This window comes from Myiozetetes cayanensis, unplaced genomic scaffold (genome assembly GCF_022539395.1).
Source record: "Myiozetetes cayanensis isolate MyiCay16 unplaced genomic scaffold, myiCay2020 scf107, whole genome shotgun sequence".
In the NCBI taxonomy this organism is placed as follows: domain Eukaryota; kingdom Metazoa; phylum Chordata; class Aves; order Passeriformes; family Tyrannidae; genus Myiozetetes; species Myiozetetes cayanensis.
The window spans coordinates 94,141-115,912 of NW_026086683.1; the positions used below are offsets into that span (position 1 = coordinate 94,141).

Genomic DNA, 21,772 nt, shown 5'->3' on the forward strand with positions numbered 1-21,772 from the left:
TCCTGAGGGAAAATTAATTAAATAGAGGAAAAGGGGGGGCTCCTGGCTCGCCTGCCGACCCCCTCCCCGTCCTCATCCCGCCGGGGATGCGCTGACGGGGGGGGGCCCCCACCGGGCCGCGAGCGGCGGAGCTTTGGCCGGGCAAAGTGGGGGGCTCGTCGGAGGAGACGGCGGGAGGAGGAGGAGGAGGAGGAGGAAGAAGAGGAGCCGAGGGCCCACGGGCTGCGCACGGAGCCGTCGGGATGTTGCAGAATGTGAATCCCCAGAGCAAGTAGGTGCTTTGTTGGCGGGTAGGGGGGGGGGGGAAATAAAGGGGTTTTGGGGCGGGAAGGGCGTGTTTTGGGGTGGTGAGATGGCAACTGTGACAGTCATTGTGGGACCCCCGCTTCGTGACAGCGGCACTGTGGGAGCCCTACAGGGTGGGACTCCCGTGCTGTGACAGTGTCATTGCAGGACCCCCCGTGCGGTGGGACTCCTAAATTGTCACTGTGAGCACCCCAAGCTGTGACAATGTCTCTGTGGGACCCCCATGTTGTGACGCCGTAGGACCCCCTAAGCCATAACAGTGCCATTTTGTGGGACTCCCCACGCGGTGGGACCCCCCAGGTTGTGTCATCCCAACACGGTGGGGACCCCCCACAGGGTGTGACCCCTACACTGCGACCCTGCGGGAGCCTCGTGCTGTGACAGTGACGTTGTGGAACCCCCCCCCCAAGCTATGCCAGTGGCCTTTGGGGGGGCCACCCATCCTTGTCACATTGGGCAGACTGCTGGGGGTCACCCAGAGGTCAGCTCAGGGGAAAAAAAAGGGGGTTCCAGCCTCCCTAAAATTTAGCTGAGCTGGGGGAGAGGCTGGAGAGCTTGTCCAGGAGCTGGTTGTGGGAAGAGCTGGAATTCTGGGGGAGTCCTGGGAGTCCCTGAAGCTTTGGAATCAGTGTCCTGGGGGGTCCCTGTTCTGGCAACCGCCCCAAACCTTGGTGTTGGTGTCCTGGGGGTTCTTGTTATGTGGAAACTCCCCTAAAGGTTGGTGGTGGTGTCCCAGGGGTCCCCATGGCCACTGTGTCATTTCCTGGTTTGTTTTCCATCGTTTTCCTATTCTCTCGATATTTCGGGATCCTCAGAGCCTTCATTGCTATGAAATGTTGATTATTGCTCTAAAATGCTGATTTTTCCCAGAAATAAGTGAACTGCTGGGAGCTTGTGGACAGAGTCCTGGGGGTTTGTGGCTGTAATCCATGGGAACTCACGAGTGGGTTCCATATTCTTTCATGGCAGAATCCGTGGGGGTTTGGCTTTGAACTTCCTGGGAGTTCGTGGCCAGAATTCCTGGGGGATCGTGGCTGAAATCCATGGGAGCTCCTCAGCAGAATCCATGGGGGATCCTGTCTGAAATTCCCGGGAGTTCATGGCCAAAATTCATGGGAGTTCATGGCCAAAATTAATGGGAGTTCATGGCCAAAATCCGTGGGAGCCCACGGGCAGTGTCCATGGGGGTTCATGGCCAGAATTCCCATGGGAACTTCCCCTGCATCCCAAAGATCTGGACAGTGGTAGTGGCCCGGATAGCAGCTCAAGGAGCAGTCTCAGCTCCTTCCGGGATTCTCTCCCAGGAATTCTGGGAAGCGGATCCATCTCCCTTTTCCCTTAACCCCTGTGTGTCTCCTCCCCTCCCTGCAGGATCTTGGGGGAGGGCAATGCCAGGTGGCTGAAATTCGTGGGAGCTCCTGGGGTGAATCCATGAGGATTCGCGATTGAAATTCCCGCGAGTTCACGTCTGGAATTCCTGGGGGTTTCATGGCAAAATCCATGGAGGTTCAGGGCTGAAATTCCTGGGAATTCATGGCCAGGGTTTGTGACTGGAATCCATGGGAGCTCCTGGGCAGAATCCATGGGGATTCACGGCAAAATCCGTGGCACTTCACAGCTGAAATCCCTGGAATTTCACGGCTGGACTTCCTGGGGGTTTTTATTGCCAAATCTATGCGGGTTCAGGGCCGAAATTCCGAGGGGTTCCTGGAAAGAATTCCTGGGGGAATATGAGCAGAATCCATGGGAGTTCAGGGCTGAAATTCCCAGGAGTTTGTGGCCAGAATCCCTGGGGTTTCATGGCCAGAATTCCCCCTCATCCCCAAAGACCTGGACGGTGGTGACGGGAACGCGGTCTGGGCGCCGCTTTCAGCTTCTCCCGGGATTCCACCCCTGAATCCCAGGTGTCCTCCCCTCCCTCGCAGGCTCCTGGGGGAGGGCAATGCCGGGCTCATGGCACTGGCGACGCCCACGGAGTCGACTCCCGGGAAGCGGATCCGCAAACCCTCGCTGCTCTACGAGGGCTTCGAGAGCCCCACCATGGCCTCTGCTCCGGCCCTTCCCAACCCTCAGGCCAACCCGCCGCCTCCCGAGGTTTCCAACCCCAAAAAACCCGGCCGGCTCACCAACCAGCTCCAGTACCTGCACAAGGTGGTGATGAAGGCGCTGTGGAAGCACCAGTTCGCGTGGCCCTTCCGCCAGCCCGTGGACGCTGTCAAGCTGGGCCTGCCGGTAATTCCTGAGGGCGGGAATTCCGCGTGGGTGTGCGACCCCCTCCCCTCCCCCTTCCTCCCCCCAGTCCTTTATCCCACTCAGGCAGAGGTAGATCCAGCTTTAATCCTGCTCGGCCACAGGTGTCACCCCGTTATCCCATCCTACATCCACCCCCTGGGGCTCCCGCTATCCCAGAGGAGGGATCCTTGATGTCCCTACAAAGTTATGGATGAGGGGATATTCCTGGCGCTTCCCGACCTAATCTCTTGTGCCCTGAATGCGTTTTGCAGATGTCTCCCATCCATGAGTTTGTAGAAGACATCTCGAGGCCCCCAAATTTAAGGCACCTGTGGCGCCCAAGGAGTTAAAGCCCGAGGAGGTAAATTCTGACCGGAGGGGTTGCTCTTCCTGATTGGCTTAAGCTCGGCTTAAGCCCAGCTTAAATTGCCCCCTGAAATTAGGTTTTTAATTGCCCTTCAGTTCACCTTTAGTTTAGGTTCAGTTCGGTGTAAATTTGGCTTAAATTCACCCTGGATTTATTTCAGTTTATGTTTAAATTTAGGTTCCCGGTGAGTTTAGCTTTAACTCACCTTGAGTTTAGCTTAAATTCACCTGAAGTTTAGCTTTAATTCGTCTTAAGTTTAGCTTAAATTCGCCTCAAATTTGGTTTCAATCCATGTTAAATTTAGCTTAAATCCATCTTAAGTTTAGCTCGAATTCAGCTTTTGTTTAGCTTAAAGTTGGCTTGAATTTGGCTTAAAACCACCTTAAACTTCAATTTATGTTAAGTTTAGTTTAAGTTCACCTTACATTTAACTTAAATCCACTTCCAGTATGGCTTTAATTCCCCTTGAGTTTAATCTTAATTCAGCATAACTTCAGCTTAAATTTAGCTTAAATTCAGCATAAAAGCACTTTAGATGTAGCTTGGATTCAGTTTGAATTTAGTTTAAATTTGCTGTAAGTTCAGTTTCAATTTGCCTGAGTTTAGCATAAGTCAGTTTGAATTTAGCTTAAGCTCAGCTTAAATTCTTCTTAAGTTTATTTTAAATCTGGGCTCAGTTTAGCTTCGATTCACTTTGAATTTAGGTTCAGTTTACTTCAAGTTCATCTTAAATTTGTCCTAAACCGAGTTTACATCCACCTCGAGTTTAGCTTAAACTTCCCTAGAATTTGCCTTAAATTCCCTTTAAATTCAGCTCAAATCCCTCCTAAATCCCCTTAAATTCCCACTCCCAGCTGCTCCCACCTCTCTCACCACCCCAACCCCCCCAACTTCGGAGCCGCTTCCAGCGACACTGCTTGTCATTCTCACCACATCCCCAGGGAATCCCTCCCCTCCCCCAGCTTTCCACCCCCTAAACCCCCTTTATCTCTGTCTGAGTGATCCCCCCGATCCCTGTTGCCGCTGTTTTCCCAGGATTACCACAAGATCATCAAGCAGCCCATGGACATGGGGACCATCAAGAGGCGCCTGGAGAACAACTATTACTGGGGGGCTGCCGAGTGCATGCAGGACTTCAACACCATGTTCACCAACTGCTACATCTACAACAAGGTGGGACCCACCCCAGAAACACCCCCTGGCACCCCCCCAAAAAAGTCGTTCCCGGCGTTCCCTGACCCCGGATCCGATGATTCCCGCAGCCCACGGATGACATCGTGCTGATGGCGCAGACCCTGGAGAAGATCTTCCTGCAGAAGGTGGCCCAGATGCCTCCGGAGGAGCAGGAGATCGTGGTGCCCGTGGCCAAGAACAGCCACAAAAAGGGGGCGTCCAGGGCGGCAGGTGAGGGAAAAGGGAGGCCTTGAAAGTTGGGAATGAGAGCTGGGGGTCCCTAAAAGTTGGTACAACGTGGGAGTGACAGTGGCGGCTCCCTAAAAGCTTCACCGGGTGTTTTGTGTCCCTCGTGGTGGCATTGAGGGGTCCTGGGGGTCCCCAGATCTGGCACCGGTGTTGCCAGGTGTCCCTTGGGATAACACTGGTATTCCCGGGGTCCCCAAATCCCCGTCTCCAGGTGTTTCCTGTGTCCTTTGGGATGACAGTTGGGGGGCTCAGGGGTCTCCAACCCTTTATTCTATGTATTTCCTGTATTTTTTGGGAGGCCCCCACCCAGCCCCTTTTCCCTGGGGGTGTCCCTTGGGATAACACTGGTATTCCTGGGGTCCCCAAATCCCCGTCTCCAGGTGTTTCCTGTGTCCTTTGGGATGACAGTTGGGGGCTCAGGGGCTCTCCAACCCTTCACTCTGTGTATTTCCTGTATTTGGGGGGCCCCACCCAGCCCCTTTTCCCTGGGGGTGTCCCTTGGGATAACACCGGTATTCCCGGGGTCCCCAAATCCCTGTCTCCAGGTGTTCCCTGTGTCCTTTGGGATGACAGCTGGGGGCTCAGGGGTCTCCAACCCTTTATTCTATGTATTTCCTGTATTTTTTGGGAGGCCCCCACCCAGCCCCTTTTCCCCGGGGTGTCCCTTGGGATAACACTGGTATTCCTGGGGTCCCCAAATCCCCGTCTCCAGGTGTTCCCTGTGTCCTTTGGGATGACAGTTGGGGGGCTCAGGGCTCTCCAACCTTTTATTCTATGTATTTCCTGTATTTGGGGGGCCCCACCCAGCCCCTTTTCCTGGGGGTGTCCCTTGGGATAACACTGGTATTCCTGGGGTCCCCAAATCCCCGTCTCCAGGTGTTCCCTGTGTCCTTTGGGATGACAGTTGGGGGGCTCAGGGGCTCTCCAACCTTTTATTCTATGTATTTCCTGTATTTGGGGGGCCCCACCCAGCCCCTTTTCCCTGGGGTGTCCCTTGGGATAACAGCAACATTCCTGGGGTCCCCAAATCCCTGTCTCCAGGTGTTCCCTGTGTCCTTTGGGATGACAGTTGGGGGGCTCAGGGGTCTCCAACCCTTCACTCTGTGTATTTCCTGTATTTGGGGGGCCCCACCCAGCCCCTTTTCCTGGGGGTGTCCCTTGGGATAACACCGGTATTCCCGGGGTCCCCAAATCCCCGTCTCCAGGTGTTCCCTGTGTCCTTTGGGATGACACTTGGGGGGCTCAGGGGCTCTCCAACCCTTTATTCTATGTATTTCCTGTATTTTTTGGGAGGCCTCCACCCAGCCCTCTTTTCCCGGGTGTCCCTTGGGATAACACTGGTATTCCCGGGGTCCCCAAATCCCCGTCTCCGGGTGTTCCCTGTGTCCTTTGGGATGACAGCTGGGGGTTCAGGGGCTCTCCAAGCCTTCACTCTATGTATTTCCTGTATTCTTTGGGAGGCCCCCACCCAGCCCCTTTTCCCTGGGGTGTCCCTTGGGATAACACTGGTATTCCCGGGGTCCCCAAATCCCCGTCTCCAGGTGTTCCCTGTGTCCTTTGGGGTGACAGCTGGGGGGCTCAGGGGTCTCCAACCTTTTATTCTATGTATTTCCTGTATTTTTTGGGAGGCCCCCACCCAGCCCCTTTTCCCCGGGGTGTCCCTTGGGATAACAGCAACATTCCTGGGGTCCCCAAATCCCAGTCTCCAGGTGTTCCCTGTGTCCTTTGGGATGACAGTTGGGGGGCTCAGGGGTCTCCAACCCTTCACTCTGTGTATTTCCTGTATCCTTTGGGAGGCCCCCACCCAGCCCCTTTTCCCTGGGGTGTCCCTTGGGATAACACTGGTATTCCCGGGGTCCCCAAATCCCCGTCTCCAGGTGTTCCCTGTGTCCTTTGGGATGACAGTTGGGGGCTCAGGGGCTCTCCAACCCTTTATTCTGTGTATTTCCTGTATTCTTTGGGGGGCCCCCACCCAGCCCCTTTTCCCCGGGGTGTCCCTTGGGATAACACTGGTATTCCCGGGGTCCCCAAATCCCCGTCTCCGGGTGTTCCCTGTGTCCTTTGGGATGACAGTTGGGGGGCTCAGGGGCTCTCCAACCCTTCACTCTGTGTATTTCCTGTATTCTTTGGGAGGCCCCCACCCAGCCCCTTTTCCTGGGGGTGTCCCTTGGGATAACACTGGTATTCCCGGGGTCCCCAAATCCCCGTCTCCAGGTGTTCCCCGTGTCCTTTGGGATGACAGCTGGGGGCTCAGGGGCTCTCCAACCCTTTATTCTATGTATTTCCTGTATTCTTTGGGAGGCCCCCACCCAGCCCCTTTTCCCCGGGGTGTCCCTTGGGATAACACTGGTATTCCCGGGGTCCCCAAATCCCCGTCTCCAGGTGTTCCCTGTGTCCTTTGGGATGACAGTTGGGGGCTCAGGGGCTCTCCAACCCTTTATTCTGTGTATTTCCTGTATTTTTTGGGAGGCCCCCACCCAGCCCCTTTTCCCCGGGGTGTCCCTTGGGATAACAGCAACATTCCTGGGGTCCCCAAATCCCCGTCTCCAGGTGTTCCCTGTGTCCTTTGGGATGACAGCTGGGGGCTCAGGGGCTCTCCAACCCTTTATTCTATGTATTTCCTGTATTTTTTGGGAGGCCCCCACCCAGCCCCTTTTCCCCGAGGTGTCCCTTGGGATAACAACAACATTCCTGGTTTTTTTTTTTTTTCCCCCCTCTCTGCTTCCAGCGCTCCTGGCGGGGCTGACGGCGGCTCAGCAGGTCCCAGCCGTGTCCTCGGTGTCCCAGCCCACGGTGTACCCTGCCACGACGCCCGAAATCCCCACAACCATCGTCAACATCCCCCACCCCTCGGTCATCTCCGCCCCCATCCTGAAATCCCTGCATCCCAACGCTCCCGCCGTCCTGGCCCCGCCCGCGCCCACGCAGCCCGTGGCCAAGGTGGGAATTCTGGAGGAGGTGGGATGGGATGTGGGGGGATTGAGGGGGCTGAGGTGAGGGTTCTGGGAAAAGGGGGTGTTGGTGATGGAATAGAGGGTGCTGGATGTTGGGATATGGGGGTTCTGGATGTTGGGATGGGGGTTCTGGATGTTGGGATGGGGGTTCTGGACATTGGGAAGGGGAATGTTGGTGTTGGGATGGGGGTTCTGGACACTGGGATGGGGGTTCTGGACACTGGGAAGGGGAATGTTGGTGTTGGGATGGGGTTTCTGGATGTTGGGATGGGAGTTCTGGACACTGGGATGGGGTTTCTGGACACTGGGAAGGGGAATGTTGGTGTTTGGGATGGGGAGTTTCTGGATGTTGGGATGAGGCTTCCAGATGTCGATGCGGAGGTTCCCAATGTTGAGCTGGGAGGGTCCCACACCTCAAACTGGGAGTCCCACACCTCAAACTGGGAGTCCCACACCTCAAACTGGGGGTCCCACACCTCAAACTGGGGGTCCCACACCTCAAACTGGGGGTCCCACACCTCAAACTGGGGGTCCCACACCTCAAACTGGGGAGTCCCACACCTCAAACTGGGAGTCCCACACCTCAAACTGGGGGTCCCACACCTCAAACTGGGGGTCCCACACCTCAAACTGGGAGTCCCACACCTCAAACTGGGGGGGCCCAGATTCGAGGTCAGGGGTCCCACCTACCAGTCCACCTCTGATCCCACCTTTCCTGCTCCCAGAAAAAGGGGGTGAAGCGGAAAGCGGACACCACCACCCCCACCACCACGGCCATCATCGCCACCAGCACCGGCGGCGAGTCCTCCCCGTCCCCCTCGGCCTCCGGAGCCCCCCCGGACCCCCCGAAACCCGCCAAGATCCCCGCCCGGCGCGAGAGCGGCCGCCCCATCAAACCCCCCCGCAAGGACCTGCCGGATTCCCAGCAGCACCAAACTTCCAAGAAGGGGAAGCTCTCGGAGCAGCTCAAGTACTGCAACGGGATCCTGAAGGAGCTGCTGTCCAAGAAGCACGCGGCCTACGCCTGGCCCTTCTACAAACCCGTGGACGCCTCGGCCCTGGGGCTGCACGACTACCACGAGATCATCAAGCACCCCATGGACCTCAGCACCATCAAGGTGGGGGGCTCTGGAACCCCCACCCCTCTCCCCCAGGAGCCAGCAAGCCCAAAAATCCTCTGGGGAACCCTGGGAATCTTGGGAGCGGTTGAGGGAAGGGATCTGGGAGAGAGGGGTTTGTGGGGTTTTGGAGGATTCTCAAGGGGAATTGCAGTGGTGGTTTGGAGGGGTCCTCAAGGGTTTTTAGGGGTCCCCAAGGGGTTTTTGAGGGGTCCCCAAGGGGTTTTTTAGGGGTCCTCAAGGGGTTTTTGAGGGGTCCCCAAGGGGTTTTTTAGGGGTCCCCAAGGGGTGTTTTTGGGGGATTCTCAAGGGAATTGCAGTGGTGGTTTGGAGGGGTCCTCAAGGGGTTTTTGAGGGGTCCCCAAGGGGTTTTTGAGGGGTCCCCAAGGGGGTTTTGAGGGGTCCCCAAGGGGTTTTTGAGGGGTCCCCAAGGGGTGTTTTTGAGGGATTCTCAAGGGGAATTGCCGTGGTGGTTTTTAGGGGTCCCCAAGGGGTTTTTGAGGGGTCCCCAAGGGGTTTTTCAGGGGTCCCCAAGGGGTGTTTTTGGGGATTCTCAAGAGGAATTGCCGTGGTGGTTTGGAGGGGTCCCCAAGGGGTTTTTGAGGGGTCCCCAAGGGGTGTTTTTGGGGGATTCTCAAGGGAATTGGAGTGGTGGTTTGGAGGGGTCTTCAAGGGGTTTTTGAGGGGTCCCCAAGGGGTTTTTAGGGTCCCTAAGGGTGTTTTTGGGGGATTCTCAAGGGAATTGCAGTGGTGGTTTGGAGGGGTCCTCAAGGGGGTTTTTGAGGGGTCCCCAAGGGGGTTTTTAGGGGTCCCCAAGGGGTGTTTTTGGGGGATTCTCAAGAGGAATTGCAGTGGGGGTTTGGAGGGGTCCCTGAGGGGGTTTTTGAGGGGTCCCCAAGGGGTGTTTTTGGGGGATTCCCAACAGGAATCGCAGGTGGGTTTTGGAGGCGCCCCAAGGGGATGGATTTGGGATTTTTTTTTTAAGGGGGTCTTCAAGGGGAATCACAGCGAGGTTTTGAGGGGTCCCTAAGGTGGATTTGGGATTTTTTTTTTTAAGGGGGTCTTCAAGGGGAATCACAGCGAGGTTTTGAGGGGTCCCTAAGGTGGATTTGGGATTTTTTTTAAGGGGGTCTTCCAGGGGAATCACAGCGAGGTTTTGAGGGGTCCCTGAGGTGGATTTGGGATTTTTTTGAAGGGGGTCTTCAAGGGGAATCACAGCGAGGTTTTGAGGGGTTCCTGAGGTGGATTTGGGATTTTTTTAAGAGGCTTTTCAAGGGGAATCACAGCGAGGTTTTGAGGGGTCCCTAAGGTGGATTTGGGATTTTTTTTTAAGGGGGTCTTCAAGGGGAATCACAGCGAGGTTTTGAGGGGTCCCTGAGGTGGATTTGGGATTTTTTTTGAAGGGGGTCTTCAAGGGGAATCACAGCGAGGTTTTGAGGGGTCCCTAAGGTGGATTTGGGATTTTTTTTAATGAGGTCTTCAAGGGGAATCACAGCGAGGTTTTGAGGGGTCCCTAAGGTGGATTTGGGATTTTTTTTTTTAAGGGGGTCTTCAAGGGGAATCACAGCGAGGTTTTGAGGGGTCCCTAAGGTGGATTTGGGATTTTTTTTTTTAAGGGGTTTTTCAAGGGGAATCACAGCGAGGTTTTGAGGGGTCCCTAAGGTGGATTTGGGATTTTTTTTTTGAAGGGGGTCTTCAAGGGGAATCACAGCGAGGTTTTGAGGGGTCCCTGAGGTGGATTTGGGGTGGTTTGGGGGTCAGCCCTGTCCCTTTGCCCCCCCAGAGGAAGATGGAGAACCGGGACTACCACGACGCCCAAGAATTCGCGGCCGACGTGCGGTTGATGTTCTCCAACTGCTACAAGTACAACCCGCCCGACCACGACGTGGTGGCCATGGCCAGGAAGCTCCAGGTCATTCCCAACCCCCTCAAAATCTGGGAGATCCCACTCTTGAACTCGTAAATCCCATTAAAATCCTGGAATTCCAGCGTTTGAGATGTTGGGATAGGGGTTTGGGACACTGGGATGGAGGTGGTTCGGGATCCTGGGGTGGGGGACCTGGATGGTGGGATGGCATTCGGAATGGGGCTTAATGGATTTTGGGATGGGGTTTTCAGATGTTGGAATGGGGACTCCGGATTTCTGAGTGGGGGTTACAAGGTGAGGGTTGGGATGAGGATCTCAGGTGCTGGAATGGGGGATTCCAGATTTCTGAGTGGGGGTTATGAGGGTTGGGATGAGGATCTCAGGTGCTGGAATGGGGGATTCCAGATTTCTGAGTGGGGGTTATGAGGGTTGGGATGAGGATCTCAGGTGTTGGAATGGGGGATTCCAGATTTCTGAGTGGGGAGCTTAAGGTGAGGGTTGGGATGAGGATCTCAGGTGCTGGAATGGGGATTCCAGATTTCTGAGTGGGGGTTATGAGGGTTGGGATGAGGATCTCAGGTGCTGGAATGGGGGATTCCAGATTTCTGAGTGGGGGTTACAAGGTGAGGGTTGGGATGAGGATCTCAGGTGCTGGAATGGGGGATTCCAGATTTCTGAGTGGGGGTTACAAGGGTTGGGATGAGGATCTCAGGTGCTGGAATGGGGGATTCCAGATTTCTGAGTGGGGGTTACAAGGTGAGGGTTGGGATGAGGATCTCAGGTGCTGGAATGGGGACTCCAGATTTCTGAGTGGGGGTAATTACAAGGTGAGGGTTGGGATGAGGATCTCAGGTGCTGGAATGGGGATTCCAGATTTCTGAGTGAGGTTACAAGGTGAGGGTTGGGATGAGGATTCAGGTGCTGGAATGGGGATTCCAGATTTCTGAGTGGGGTTACAAGGTGAGGGTTGGGATGAGGATCTCAGGTGCTGGAATGGGATTCCAGATTTCTGAGGGGGTTACAAGGTGAGGGCTGGGATGAGGATCTGCAGGTGGAATGGGGGTTGAGGGTTGGGATGAGGATCTCAGGTGCTGGAATGGGGATTCCAGATTTCTGAGTGGGGAGTTACAAGGTGAGGTTGGGATGAGGATCTCAGGTGCTGGAATGGGGATTCCAGATTTGAGTGGGGTTACGAGGGTTGGGATGAGGATCTCAGGTGCTGGAATGGGGATTCCAGATTTCTGAGTGGGGGTTATGAGGGTTGGGATGAGGATCTCAGGTGCTGGAATGGGGGATTCCAGATTTCTGAGTGGGGGTTATGAGGGTTGGGATGAGGATCTCAGGTGCTGGAATGGGGATTCCAGATTTCTGAGTGGGGGTTACAAGGTGAGGGTTGGGATGAGGATCTCAGGTGCTGGAATGGGGATTCCAGATTTCTGAGTGGGGGTTACAAGGTGAGGGTTGGGATGAGGATCTCAGGTGCTGGAATGGGGATTCCAGATTTCTGAGTGGGGGTTACAAGGTGAGGGTTGGGATGAGGATCTCAGGTGCTGGAATGGGGATTCCAGATTTCTGAGTGGGGGTTACAGGTGAGGGTTGGGATGAGGATCTCAGGTGCTGGAATGGGGATTCCAGATTTCTGAGTGGGGGTTACAAGGTGAGGGTTGGGATGAGGATCTCAGGTGCTGGAATGGGGATTCCAGATTTCTGAGTGGGGGTTACAGGTGAGGGTTGGGATGAGGATCTCAGGTGCTGGAATGGGGGATTCCAGATTTCTGAGTAGGGTTACAGGAGGTTGGGATGAGGATCTCAGGTGCTGGAATGGGGATTCCAGATTTCTGAGTGGGGGTTATGAGGGTTGGGATGAGGATCTCAGGTGCTGGAATGGGGATTCCAGATTTCTGAGTGGGGGTTATGAGGGTTGGGATGAGGATCTCAGGTGCTGGAATGGGGATTCCAGATTTCTGAGTGGGGGAATTACAAGGTGAGGGTTGGGATGAGGATCTCAGGTGCTGGAATGGGGATTCCAGATTTCTGAGTGGGGGTTATACAAGGTGAGGGTTGGGATGAGGATCTCAGGTGCTGGAATGGGGATTCCAGATTTCTGAGTGGGGGTTACTGAGGGTTGGGATGAGGATCTCAGGTGCTGGAATGGGGATTCCAGATTTCTGAGTGGGGGTTATGAGGGTTGGGATGAGGATCTCAGGTGCTGGAATGGGGATTCCAGATTTCTGAGTGGGGGTTAATCAAGGTGAGGGTTGGGATGAGGATCTCAGGTGCTGGAATGGGGATTCCAGATTTCTGAGTGGGGGTTAGTGAGGGTTGGGATGAGGATCTCAGGTGCTGGAATGGGGATTCCAGATTTCTGAGTGGGGGTTATAGAGGAGGTTGGGATGAGGATCTCAGGTGCTGGAATGGGGATTCCAGATTTCTGAGTGGGGGTTATGAGGGTTGGGATGAGGATCTCAGGTGCTGGAATGGGGATTCCAGATTTCTGAGTGGGGGTTAATTACAAGGTGAGGGTTGGGATGAGGATCTCAGGTGCTGGAATGGGGGATTCCAGATTTCTGAGTGGGGGTTAATTACAAGGTGAGGGTTGGGATGAGGATCTCAGGTGCTGGAATGGGGGATTCCAGATTTCTGAGTGGGGGTTATGAGGGTTGGGATGAGGATCTCAGGTGCTGGAATGGGGGATTCCAGATTTCTGAGTGGGGTTATTACAAGGTGAGGGTTGGGATGAGGATCTCAGGTGCTGGAATGGGGATTCCAGATTTCTGAGTGGGGGTTACAAGTGAGGGTTGGGATGAGGATCTCAGGTGCTGGAATGGGGATTCCAGATTTCTGAGTGGGGGTTATAAGAGGGTTGGGATGAGGATCTCAGGTGCTGGAATGGGGATTCCAGATTTCTGAGTGGGGGTTATGAGGGTTGGGATGAGGATCTCAGGTGCTGGAATGGGGATTCCAGATTTCTGAGTGGGGAGTTAAGGTGAGGGTTGGGATGAGGATCTCAGGTGCTGGAATGGGGGATTCCAGATTTCTGGAGTGGGGGATTACAAGGTGAGGGTTGGGATGAGGATCTCAGGTGCTGGAATGGGGATTCCAGATTTCTGAGTGGGGGTTATGAGGGTTGGGATGAGGATCTCAGGTGCTGGAATGGGGATTCCAGATTTCTGAGTGGGGGTTATACAAGGTGAGGGTTGGGATGAGGATCTCAGGTGTTGGAATGGGGGATTCCAGATTTCTGAGTGGGGGTTATGAGGGTTGGGATGAGGATCTCGGGTGCTGGAATGGGGGATTCCAGATTTCTGAGGGGGGGTTAATTACAAGGTGAGGGTTGGGATGAGGATCTCAGGTGCTGGAATGGGGGATTCCAGATTTCTGAGTGGGGGTTACAAGGTGAGGGTTGGGATGAGGATCTCAGGTGCTGGAATGGGGGATTCCAGATTTCTGAGTGGGGGTTATGAGGGTTGGGATGAGGATCTCAGGTGCTGGAATGGGGGATTCCAGATTTCTGAGTGGGGGTTAATTACAAGGTGAGGGTTGGGATGAGGATCTCAGGTGCTGGAATGGGGGATTCCAGGGTTGGGATGAGGATCTCAGGTGCTGGAATGGGGGATTCCAGATTTCTGAGTGGGGGTTATGAGGGTTGGGATGAGGATCTCAGGTGTTGGAATGGGGGATTCCAGATTTCTGAGTGGGGGTTATGAGGGTTGGGATGAGGATCTCAGGTGCTGGAATGGGGGATTCCAGGGTTGGGATGAGGATCTCAGGTGCTGGAATGGGGGATTCCAGATTTCTGAGTGGGGGTTAATTACAAGGTGAGGGTTGGGATGAGGATCTCAGGTGCTGGAATGGGGGATTCCAGATTTCTGAGTGGGGGTTAATTACAAGGTGAGGGTTGGGATGAGGATCTCAGGTGCTGGAATGGGGGATTCCAGATGTCAGGAGGGGGATTCCAGGTGTCCCAGACCTCAGGCCACCCCACCCTGAACTCCCCCCTCGATCCTGAGTTTCCCCCCTGTCCTTCCAGGACGTGTTCGAGTTCAGCTACGCCAAAATGCCGGACGAGCCGCAGGACGCTGGAGCTCCCTCTGTGTCCACCCCGCTGCCCGTTCCCAAATCCTCCTCCGAGGAATCTTCCAGCGACGAGGACGACGAGGACGACGACGAAGACGACGAGGACGACGAGACCAGCACGGAAAGCTCCTCGGAGAGCGAGGAGAGCTCGGATTCCGAGGAGGAACGAGCCAACCGGCTGGCGGAGCTGCAGGAGCAGGTGAGGGGCCCATCCCAGGCAACGCTCCGCAGCCGGAATTCCCTCGGGATTCGCTCCCTGACGTCCCCCTCTCCCCGCTGTCTCCTCCCCCCTACAGCTGCGGGCCGTGCACGAGCAGCTGGCTGCCCTCTCGCAGGGCCCCGTGTCCAAACCCAAGAAAAAGCGGGAGAAGAGGAAGAGGAAGAAGTCGGAGAAGCACAAAGGGAGGGACGAGGAGACGAGGGCGAGGCAGGCGCAGCTCCGGAGGGCCCGGAAAGCCGGAGGAGGCGGCGGTGGATCCAAGTGAGGCAATGGCGGGAATGGTTGGGAAGAGTCCCGGGGAGGGTTTTGGGAGTTGGGATTGGGGGGGGTTCAGGGTATCAGGATGGGGGACCTTGGGAGGGCAGGATGGAGGTTCTGGACGCCGGGATGGGGTTCAGGGTGGTGGTGGGGTAGGGATTTTGGGAGCTGGGATGGGAGTTCAGGGATGGGAGTTCGGGCTGCTGGGAAGGAGATCCAGATGTTGGGATGGGCGTTTCGTGTGTTGGGATGGGAATTTTTGGGAGTTGGGATGGGGATTCAGGATGCTGGAGTGGGGTTCTGGAAGCTTGGGATGGGTGATCTGGACGCTGGGATGGGGTTCAGGGTGGTGTTGGGGTAGGGATTTTGGGAGCTGGGATGGGAGTTCGGGCTGCTGGGAAGGAGATCCAGATGTTGGGATGGGCGTTCTGTGTGTTGGGATGGGAATTTTTGGGAGCTGGGATGGGGATTCAGGATGCTGGAGTGGGGTTCTGGAAGCTTGGGATGGGTGATCTGGAAGCTGGGATGGGGTTCAGGGTGGTGGTGGGGGTAGGAATTTTGGGAGCTGGGATGGGAGTTCAAGCTGCTGGGAAGGAGATCCAGATGTTGGGATGGGCATTTCGTGTGTTGGGATTTTTGGGAGCCAGGATGGGGATTCAGGATGCTGGAGTGGGGTTCCTGGAAGCTTGGGATGGGTGATCTGGACGCTGGGATGGGGTTCAGGGTGGTGTTGGGGTAGGAATTTTGGGAGCTGGGAGTTCAGGCTCCCAGCCTGAAGTGGGATGGGAGTTCAGGGATGGGAGTTCGGGCTGCTGGGAAGGAGATCCAGATGTTGGGATGGGCGTTCTGTGTGTTGGGATGGGAATTTTTGGGAGCTGGGATGGGGATTCAGGATGCTGGAGTGGGGTTCTGGAAGCTTGGGATGGGTGATCTGGACGCTGGGATGGGGTTCAGGGTGGTGTTGGGGTAGGAATTTTGGGAGCTGGGATGGGAGTTCGGGCTGCTGGGAAGGAGATCCAGATGTTGGGATGGGCGTTCCGTGTGTTGGGATGGGAATTTTTGGGAGCTGGGATGGGGATTCAGGATGCTGGAGTGGGGTTCTGGAAGCTTGGGATGGGTGATCTGGACGCTGGGATGGGATTCAGGTTCTTGGCTTTTGGGGTGGAGGTTCCAGATGTCGGGATGGGGGTTCTGGATGTGGGGGTTGAGGGTTCAGGAGGGGTAGGGATGGGCATTTTGGATGCTGGAATAGGGGTTTGGGGGTTGGGATGGGGCTCCAAAACCTGCGTGGCACCACCCCGAGCTCCCTGGAAACCCCAAAATCCCGCAAGGCTCTTGCCAACGAGCCCTGGGTCCTTCTTCCCGCCAGGAATTCCAAGAAATCCTCCAAACCTGCCCTGCCAGCCCCTCCATCCCTCTACGACTCTGAGGAGGAGGAGGAATCCAAACCCATGACCTACGACGAGAAGCGCCAGCTGAGCCTGGACATCAACAAACTTCCCGGGGAAAAACTGGGCAGGGTGGTGCACATCATCCAGTCCAGGGAGCCTTCCCTGCGGGATTCCAACCCCGAGGAGATCGAGATCGACTTCGAGACCCTCAAACCCTCCACGCTGAGGGAGCTGGAGCGCTACGTCCTGTCCTGCCTCCGGAAAAAACCCCGGAAACCCTACAGCGAGAGTGAGTTTGGGAGGATCCCGTGGGATTTGTGGGGGGCAGAGGGGGGGGATGTGGATCCCATGGAATTTTCTCCTGGGGTTCTTTTTGTAGCCACGAAGAAGCCGGTGGGGAAGACGAAAGAGGAGCTGGCGCTGGAGAAGAAGAGGGAGCTGGAAAAGCGGCTCCAGGACGTCAGTGGGCAGCTGAATTCGGCCAAGAAACCCCCCAAGAAGGGTCTGGAAGTCTTGGGAGTGGGCGTTGGGATCTTGGGATGGGGGGTCTGGGATGTTGGGATGTTGGGTTGGGGCTGGGATGGGGGTCTGGGATGTTGGGATGGGGATTGGGGTGGGATGTCAGAGCTGAACTGGACCAAGAAACCCCTCAAGAAGGGTCAGGGAATCTGTGAATGGGTTTTGGGATGTCAGGATGGGATCTTGGGATCTTGGGATGGGTCTGGGATGTTGGGATGGGGGTCTGGGATGTTGGGATGTTGGGATTTTGGGGCTTGGTTGGGGTTCAGGGTGTTGGGATGGGGATTGGGGTGGGATGTCAGAGCTGAACTGGACCAAGAAACCCCTCCAGAAGGGTCAGGGAATCTGTGAATGGGCTTTGGGATGTCAGGATGAGGTCTGGGATCTGGGATGTTGGGATGGGGTCTGGGATGTTGGGATTGGGATAGGAGTCTGGGATGTTGGGATGTTGGGATGGGGGGTCTGGGATGTTGGGATTTGGGGCTGGGATGGGGGTCTGGGATGTTGGGATGGGGATCGGGGTGGGATGTCAGAGCTGAACTCGACCTGAACTCGACCAAGAAACCCCTCAAGAAGGGTCAGGGAATCTGTGAGTGGGCTTTGGGATGTCAGGATGGGATCTTGGGATGTTGGGATGGGGGTCTGGGATGTTGGGATGTTGGGATGGGGGTCTGGGATGTTGGGATGGGGCTGGCATTGTTGGGATTTGGGGCTTGGTTGGGGTTCAGGGTGTTGGGATGGGGATTGGGGTGGGATGTCAGAGCTGAACTCGACCAAGAAAACCTCTCAAGAAGGGTCAGGGAATCTGTGACTGGGCTTTGGGATGTCAGGATGGGATGTTGGGATGGGGGTCTGGGATGTTGGGATGTTGGGATGGGGGTCTGGGATGTTGGGATGTTGGGATGGGGCTGGCATTGTTGGGATTTTGGGGCTTGGTTGGGGTTCAGGGTGTTGGGATGGGGATTGGGGTGGGATGTCAAAGCTGAACTCGACCAAGAAACCCCTCAAGAAGGGTCAGGGAATCTGTGAATGGGTTTTGGGATGTCAGGATGGGGGTCTGGGATGGGGGTCTGGGATGTTGGGATGTTGGGATTTTGGGGCTTGGTTGGGGTTCAGGGTGTTGGGATGGGGATTGGGGTGGGATGTCAGAGCTGAACTCGACCTGAACTCGACCAAGAAACCCCTCAGGAAGGGTCAGGGAATCTGTGAATGGGCTTTGGGATGTCAGGATGGGGGTCTGGGATGGGGGTCTGGGATGTTGGGATGTTGGGATTTTGGGGCTTGGTTGGGGTTCAGGGTGTTGGGATGGGGATTGGGGTGGGATGTCAGAGCTGAACTCGACCTGAACTCGACCAAGAAACCCCTCAAGAAGGGTCAGGGAATCTGTGACTGGGCTTTGGGATGTCAGGATGGGATCTTGGGATGTTGGGATGGGGCTGGCATTGTTGGGATTTGGGGCTTGGTTGGGGTTCAGGGTGTTGGGATGGGGATTAGGGTGGGATGTCAGAGCTGAACTCGCCCAAGAAGAGTCTGGAATTTTTTGGAGTGGTCGTTGGGACGGAGGTCTGGAATGTTGGAATAGGGTTTAGGATGCAATTCCAGGTGCTGAGATTGGGATTGTGGGATTGGGATTCCAGGTGCTGGGATTGGGATTGTGGGCTTGGGATTCCAGGTGCTGAGCTTGGGATTGTGGGATTGGGATTCCAGGTGCTGGGATTGGGATTCTGGGCTTGGGATTCCAGGTGCTGGGCTTGGGATTCTGGGATTGGGATTCCAGGTGCTGGGCTTGGGATTCTGGGCTTGGGATTCCAGGTGCTGGGCTTGGGATTCTGGGATTGGGATTCCAGGTGCTGGGATTGTGGGATTGGGATTCCAGGTGCTGAGATTGGGATTCTGGGCTTGGGATTCCAGGTGCTGGGATTGGGATTCTGGGATTGGGATTCCAGGTGCTGGGATTGGGATCGTGGGCTTGGGATTCCAGGTGCTGGGATTGGGATTGTGGGCTTGGGATTCCAGGTGCTGGGATTGGGATTGTGGGTTTGGGATTCCAGGTGCTGAGATTGGGATTGTGGGATTGGGATTCCAGGTGCTGGGATTGGGATTCTGGGTTTGGGATTGAAATTCCAGCTACCAGGATGGGATCTGGCCTCTGGGATTGAGGTTCCAGATGCTGGGATGGCTTTCCCAGGTGCTGAGATTGGGATTGGGATTGAAATTCCAGGTACCAGGATGGGATCTGGCCTCGGGGATTGAGGTTCCAGATGCTGGGATGGCTTTCCCAGGTGCTGACCCTGCCCTAATCCTGCTACTCATTCCCAGTTTTTCCCCCCACAGCCAACGAGAAGCCGGAATCCGCCCAACAAGTGGCCGCTTCCCGACTTTCCGCCTCCAGCTCCAGCTCCGATTCCAGCAGCTCCAGCTCCTCCTCCTCCTCCTCCGACACCAGTGACTCGGATTCCGGTTAGTTGGGAATTCCCAGAGAATCCCAGGAATTCCCGGGCTCGGCGGGACCGGACCCGAGTCCCTTCCCCCCCACCCCTCCCCTGGATTTTGGGGTGATTTTCCCCCCCCTCCCCTGGATTTTGGGGTGATTTCCCCCCCATTCCAGCACCGATGGACTTTGGGAATGCGGGAAAGGAGAGGGGAGGATCCCATGGGATGAGGGTGGGAATTTGGGGATTAATCCCATTTTCCCTCCTCCGGCAGAATTTTGCTGTTTGTTTTTAGGGTTTTTTGTTGGTTTTTGTTTTTGTTGGGGTTTTTTTTTGTGTGTGGGTTGATTTTTTTTTTCTTGTTTGTTTTTTTTCTTGTTTGTTTTTTTTGTTTTGTTTTGTTTTTTTTGTGGTTTTTTTTCAAATTGGAATTTTTTCCAACAAAAAGAGGGAGAAAAGTTAGGGATTTTTTTTTTTTTTTTTTGAGGGTGGAGAGTTTTTAAGGAAAAAAAACGGCAAAAAAACAGCAAAAAAATATTTAAAAAAAAACCTAAAAAAAAAATAAAACTTTTTAGAAAAAAAAAAAATTAAAAAAAATATAAAAAAAAGGCCTCTTGGTGGGGGAGGGGGCTGGAAAATTCCAGAGCTTGGGAAAAGGGGGAAGGGATGGGGGGAAAGTTTGGGATCCTCCTGGTGGGTTTTTTTTTTTTTGGGGATGGTTTGGGGGGGGGGGAGGGGAGGAGTCCCTCAACCCCTCCTCGACCTTTTTAATTGTTAATTTATTTGGGAATTTCGGGGAGGAAAAAGGATGGGGGGGTTGGAGAGGATGGAAAAAGCCCCAGAAATGCCGAGACGCCCCCTCCCCCCACCCCCCCTTCCCGGCATGATCCAGAGGGGGAGGGGGAAGGGCCTGTTTTTTACGTTGGAAAAATGTACAATTTTTTTCTACTCCATTTTCCATTTGTTTTTTGAGGGTTTCCCCCCCCATCTTTTCCCATCTTTTCCCAGGTTTTTTTTTCCCCTAATTCTTCCTGACCTTCTCCATAGACCCTTTAGAGTCACGTTTTCATCTTGGTTTTTCCGACCTTTGGAATTCTTTCGATGTGTAAATAAAGAAAATATTATTCAAGTTGAATTCCGGGATGGGTGTTGTGATTGGGGGCAGGAAAATTGGGAATTCCACAGGAATTTCCTTAATTCTGGGGGAAAAGTGGGAGGATCCTGTGCCCCCAGTCATTAATTTGGGGAAAAATGGGATTATCCTGCATCCCCCCCCTAGACCTGGATTGGGAAAATTGGGGATGTTCCGTGTCCTTAATTTGGGGAAAAGTGGGAATGCTCCCCTGAGATCCCCAAAATACAACGTTGGGACCCCAAAAATAGACCCTGGGAACCCCCAAATACCCCAAGACCCCCAAAATACAACGTTGGGACCCCAAATACCCCCTGCAACCCCAAAATAGACCTGAGAACCCCAAAATAGACCCTGGACCCCAAAATAGACCTCGAGACCCCCAAAAACCACCCTGGAACCCCAAAAATAGACCCCGGGACCCCCAAAATACAACGTTGGGACCCCAAAAATAGACCCTGGGAACCCCAAAATACCCCAAGACCCCCAAAAATAGACCCCAAGACGCCCAAAATACAACACTGGAACCCCAAAAACAGACCCTGAGACCCCCAAATACACTCCAAGACGCCCAAAATACAACACTGGAACCCCAAAATACCCCCCTGGGACCCCCAAAATACCCCCCTGGGACCCCCAAAATACAACGTTGGGACCCCCAAAAACACTCTGGGACCTCAAAAATAGATCCTGGGAACCCTAAAAATAGACCCTGAGACCCCAAAATACCCCCTGGGACCCCAAAATACAACGTTGGGACCCCAAAATACACTCTGGGACCTCAAAATAGATCCTAGGAACCCCAAAATAGACCCCTAGGACCCCCAAAATACAACGTCTGGGACCCCAAAAACAGACCCTGGGAACCCCAAAAATAGACCCCGGGACCCCCAAAATACAACGTTGGGACCCCAAAATAGACCCCAAGACCCCCAAATACACTCCAAGACCCCCCAAAAACACTCTGGGACCCCAAAATAGACCCCAAGACCCCCAAATACACCCCAAGACCCCCCAAAAACACTCTGGGACCCCAAAATACCCCCCTGGGACCCCCAAAAATAGACCCCAAGACACCCAAAAAACACTCTGGGACCCCAAAAATAGACCCTGGGAACCCCAAAAATAGACCCCGGGACCCCCAAAATACAACGTTGGAACCCCAAAATACCCCCCTGGGACCCCCAAAAATAGACCCCAAGACCCCCAAAATACAACGTTGGAACCCCAAAATACCTCGAGACCCCAAAAACAGACCCCGAGACACCCAAAATACAACATTGGAACCCCAAAATACCCCCCTGGGACCCCCAAAAACACTCTGGGACCCCCAAAATACACTCTGGAACCCCAAAAATAGAGCCCAAGATCCCCAAAATACAATGTTGGGACCCCAAAATACCCCCCTGGGACCCCCAAAATACAACGTTGGGACCCCAAAAATAGACCCCCGAGACCCCCAAAATACAACGTTGGA

General features: G+C 54.7%; 1 protein-coding gene and 1 long non-coding RNA gene across 5 annotated transcripts; both read left to right on the forward strand.

The window, feature by feature from the left end:
- Positions 1–126: 126 nt before the first annotated feature.
- Positions 127–20,298, forward strand: BRD2 (bromodomain containing 2). 4 transcript variants are annotated; one of them, XM_050306046.1, is made up of 12 exons: positions 127–271; positions 2,232–2,538; positions 3,941–4,078; positions 4,168–4,309; positions 7,056–7,267; positions 8,007–8,399; positions 10,183–10,311; positions 14,297–14,542; positions 14,640–14,824; positions 16,191–16,501; positions 16,592–16,714; positions 19,066–20,298. In XM_050306046.1, exons 1-12 carry the CDS (start codon positions 243–245, stop codon positions 19,194–19,196), a joined length of 2,346 nt encoding a protein of 781 aa, XP_050162003.1. In that variant the 5' UTR covers positions 127–242; the 3' UTR covers positions 19,197–20,298. The 4 variants fall into 4 exon arrangements, with proteins under 4 accessions (XP_050162003.1, XP_050162004.1, XP_050162002.1 ...); XM_050306047.1 differs by having other exon boundaries at positions 14,679–14,824; XM_050306048.1 differs by lacking the exon at positions 127–271 and adding an exon at positions 2,811–2,899 and having other exon boundaries at positions 2,479–2,538.
- Positions 4,561–7,035, forward strand: LOC126635103 (uncharacterized). Its single transcript, XR_007627495.1, has 3 exons — positions 4,561–4,707; positions 6,037–6,541; positions 6,710–7,035. It is a non-coding gene; the product is annotated as an uncharacterized LOC126635103 (long non-coding RNA).
- Positions 20,299–21,772: the final 1,474 nt, after the last annotated feature.

Excerpts from the sequence above, each read along its gene's own strand:
- BRD2 (XM_050306045.1), top strand. The coding sequence starts at position 243 with ATGTTGCAGAATGTGAATCCCCAGAGCAA. Across the intron at positions 4,079-4,167 it reads ACTGCTACATCTACAACAAG|CCCACGGATGACATCGTGCT; the intron begins GTGGGACCCACC and ends TGATTCCCGCAG. Across the intron at positions 8,400-10,182 it reads TGGACCTCAGCACCATCAAG|AGGAAGATGGAGAACCGGGA; the intron begins GTGGGGGGCTCT and ends TTGCCCCCCCAG.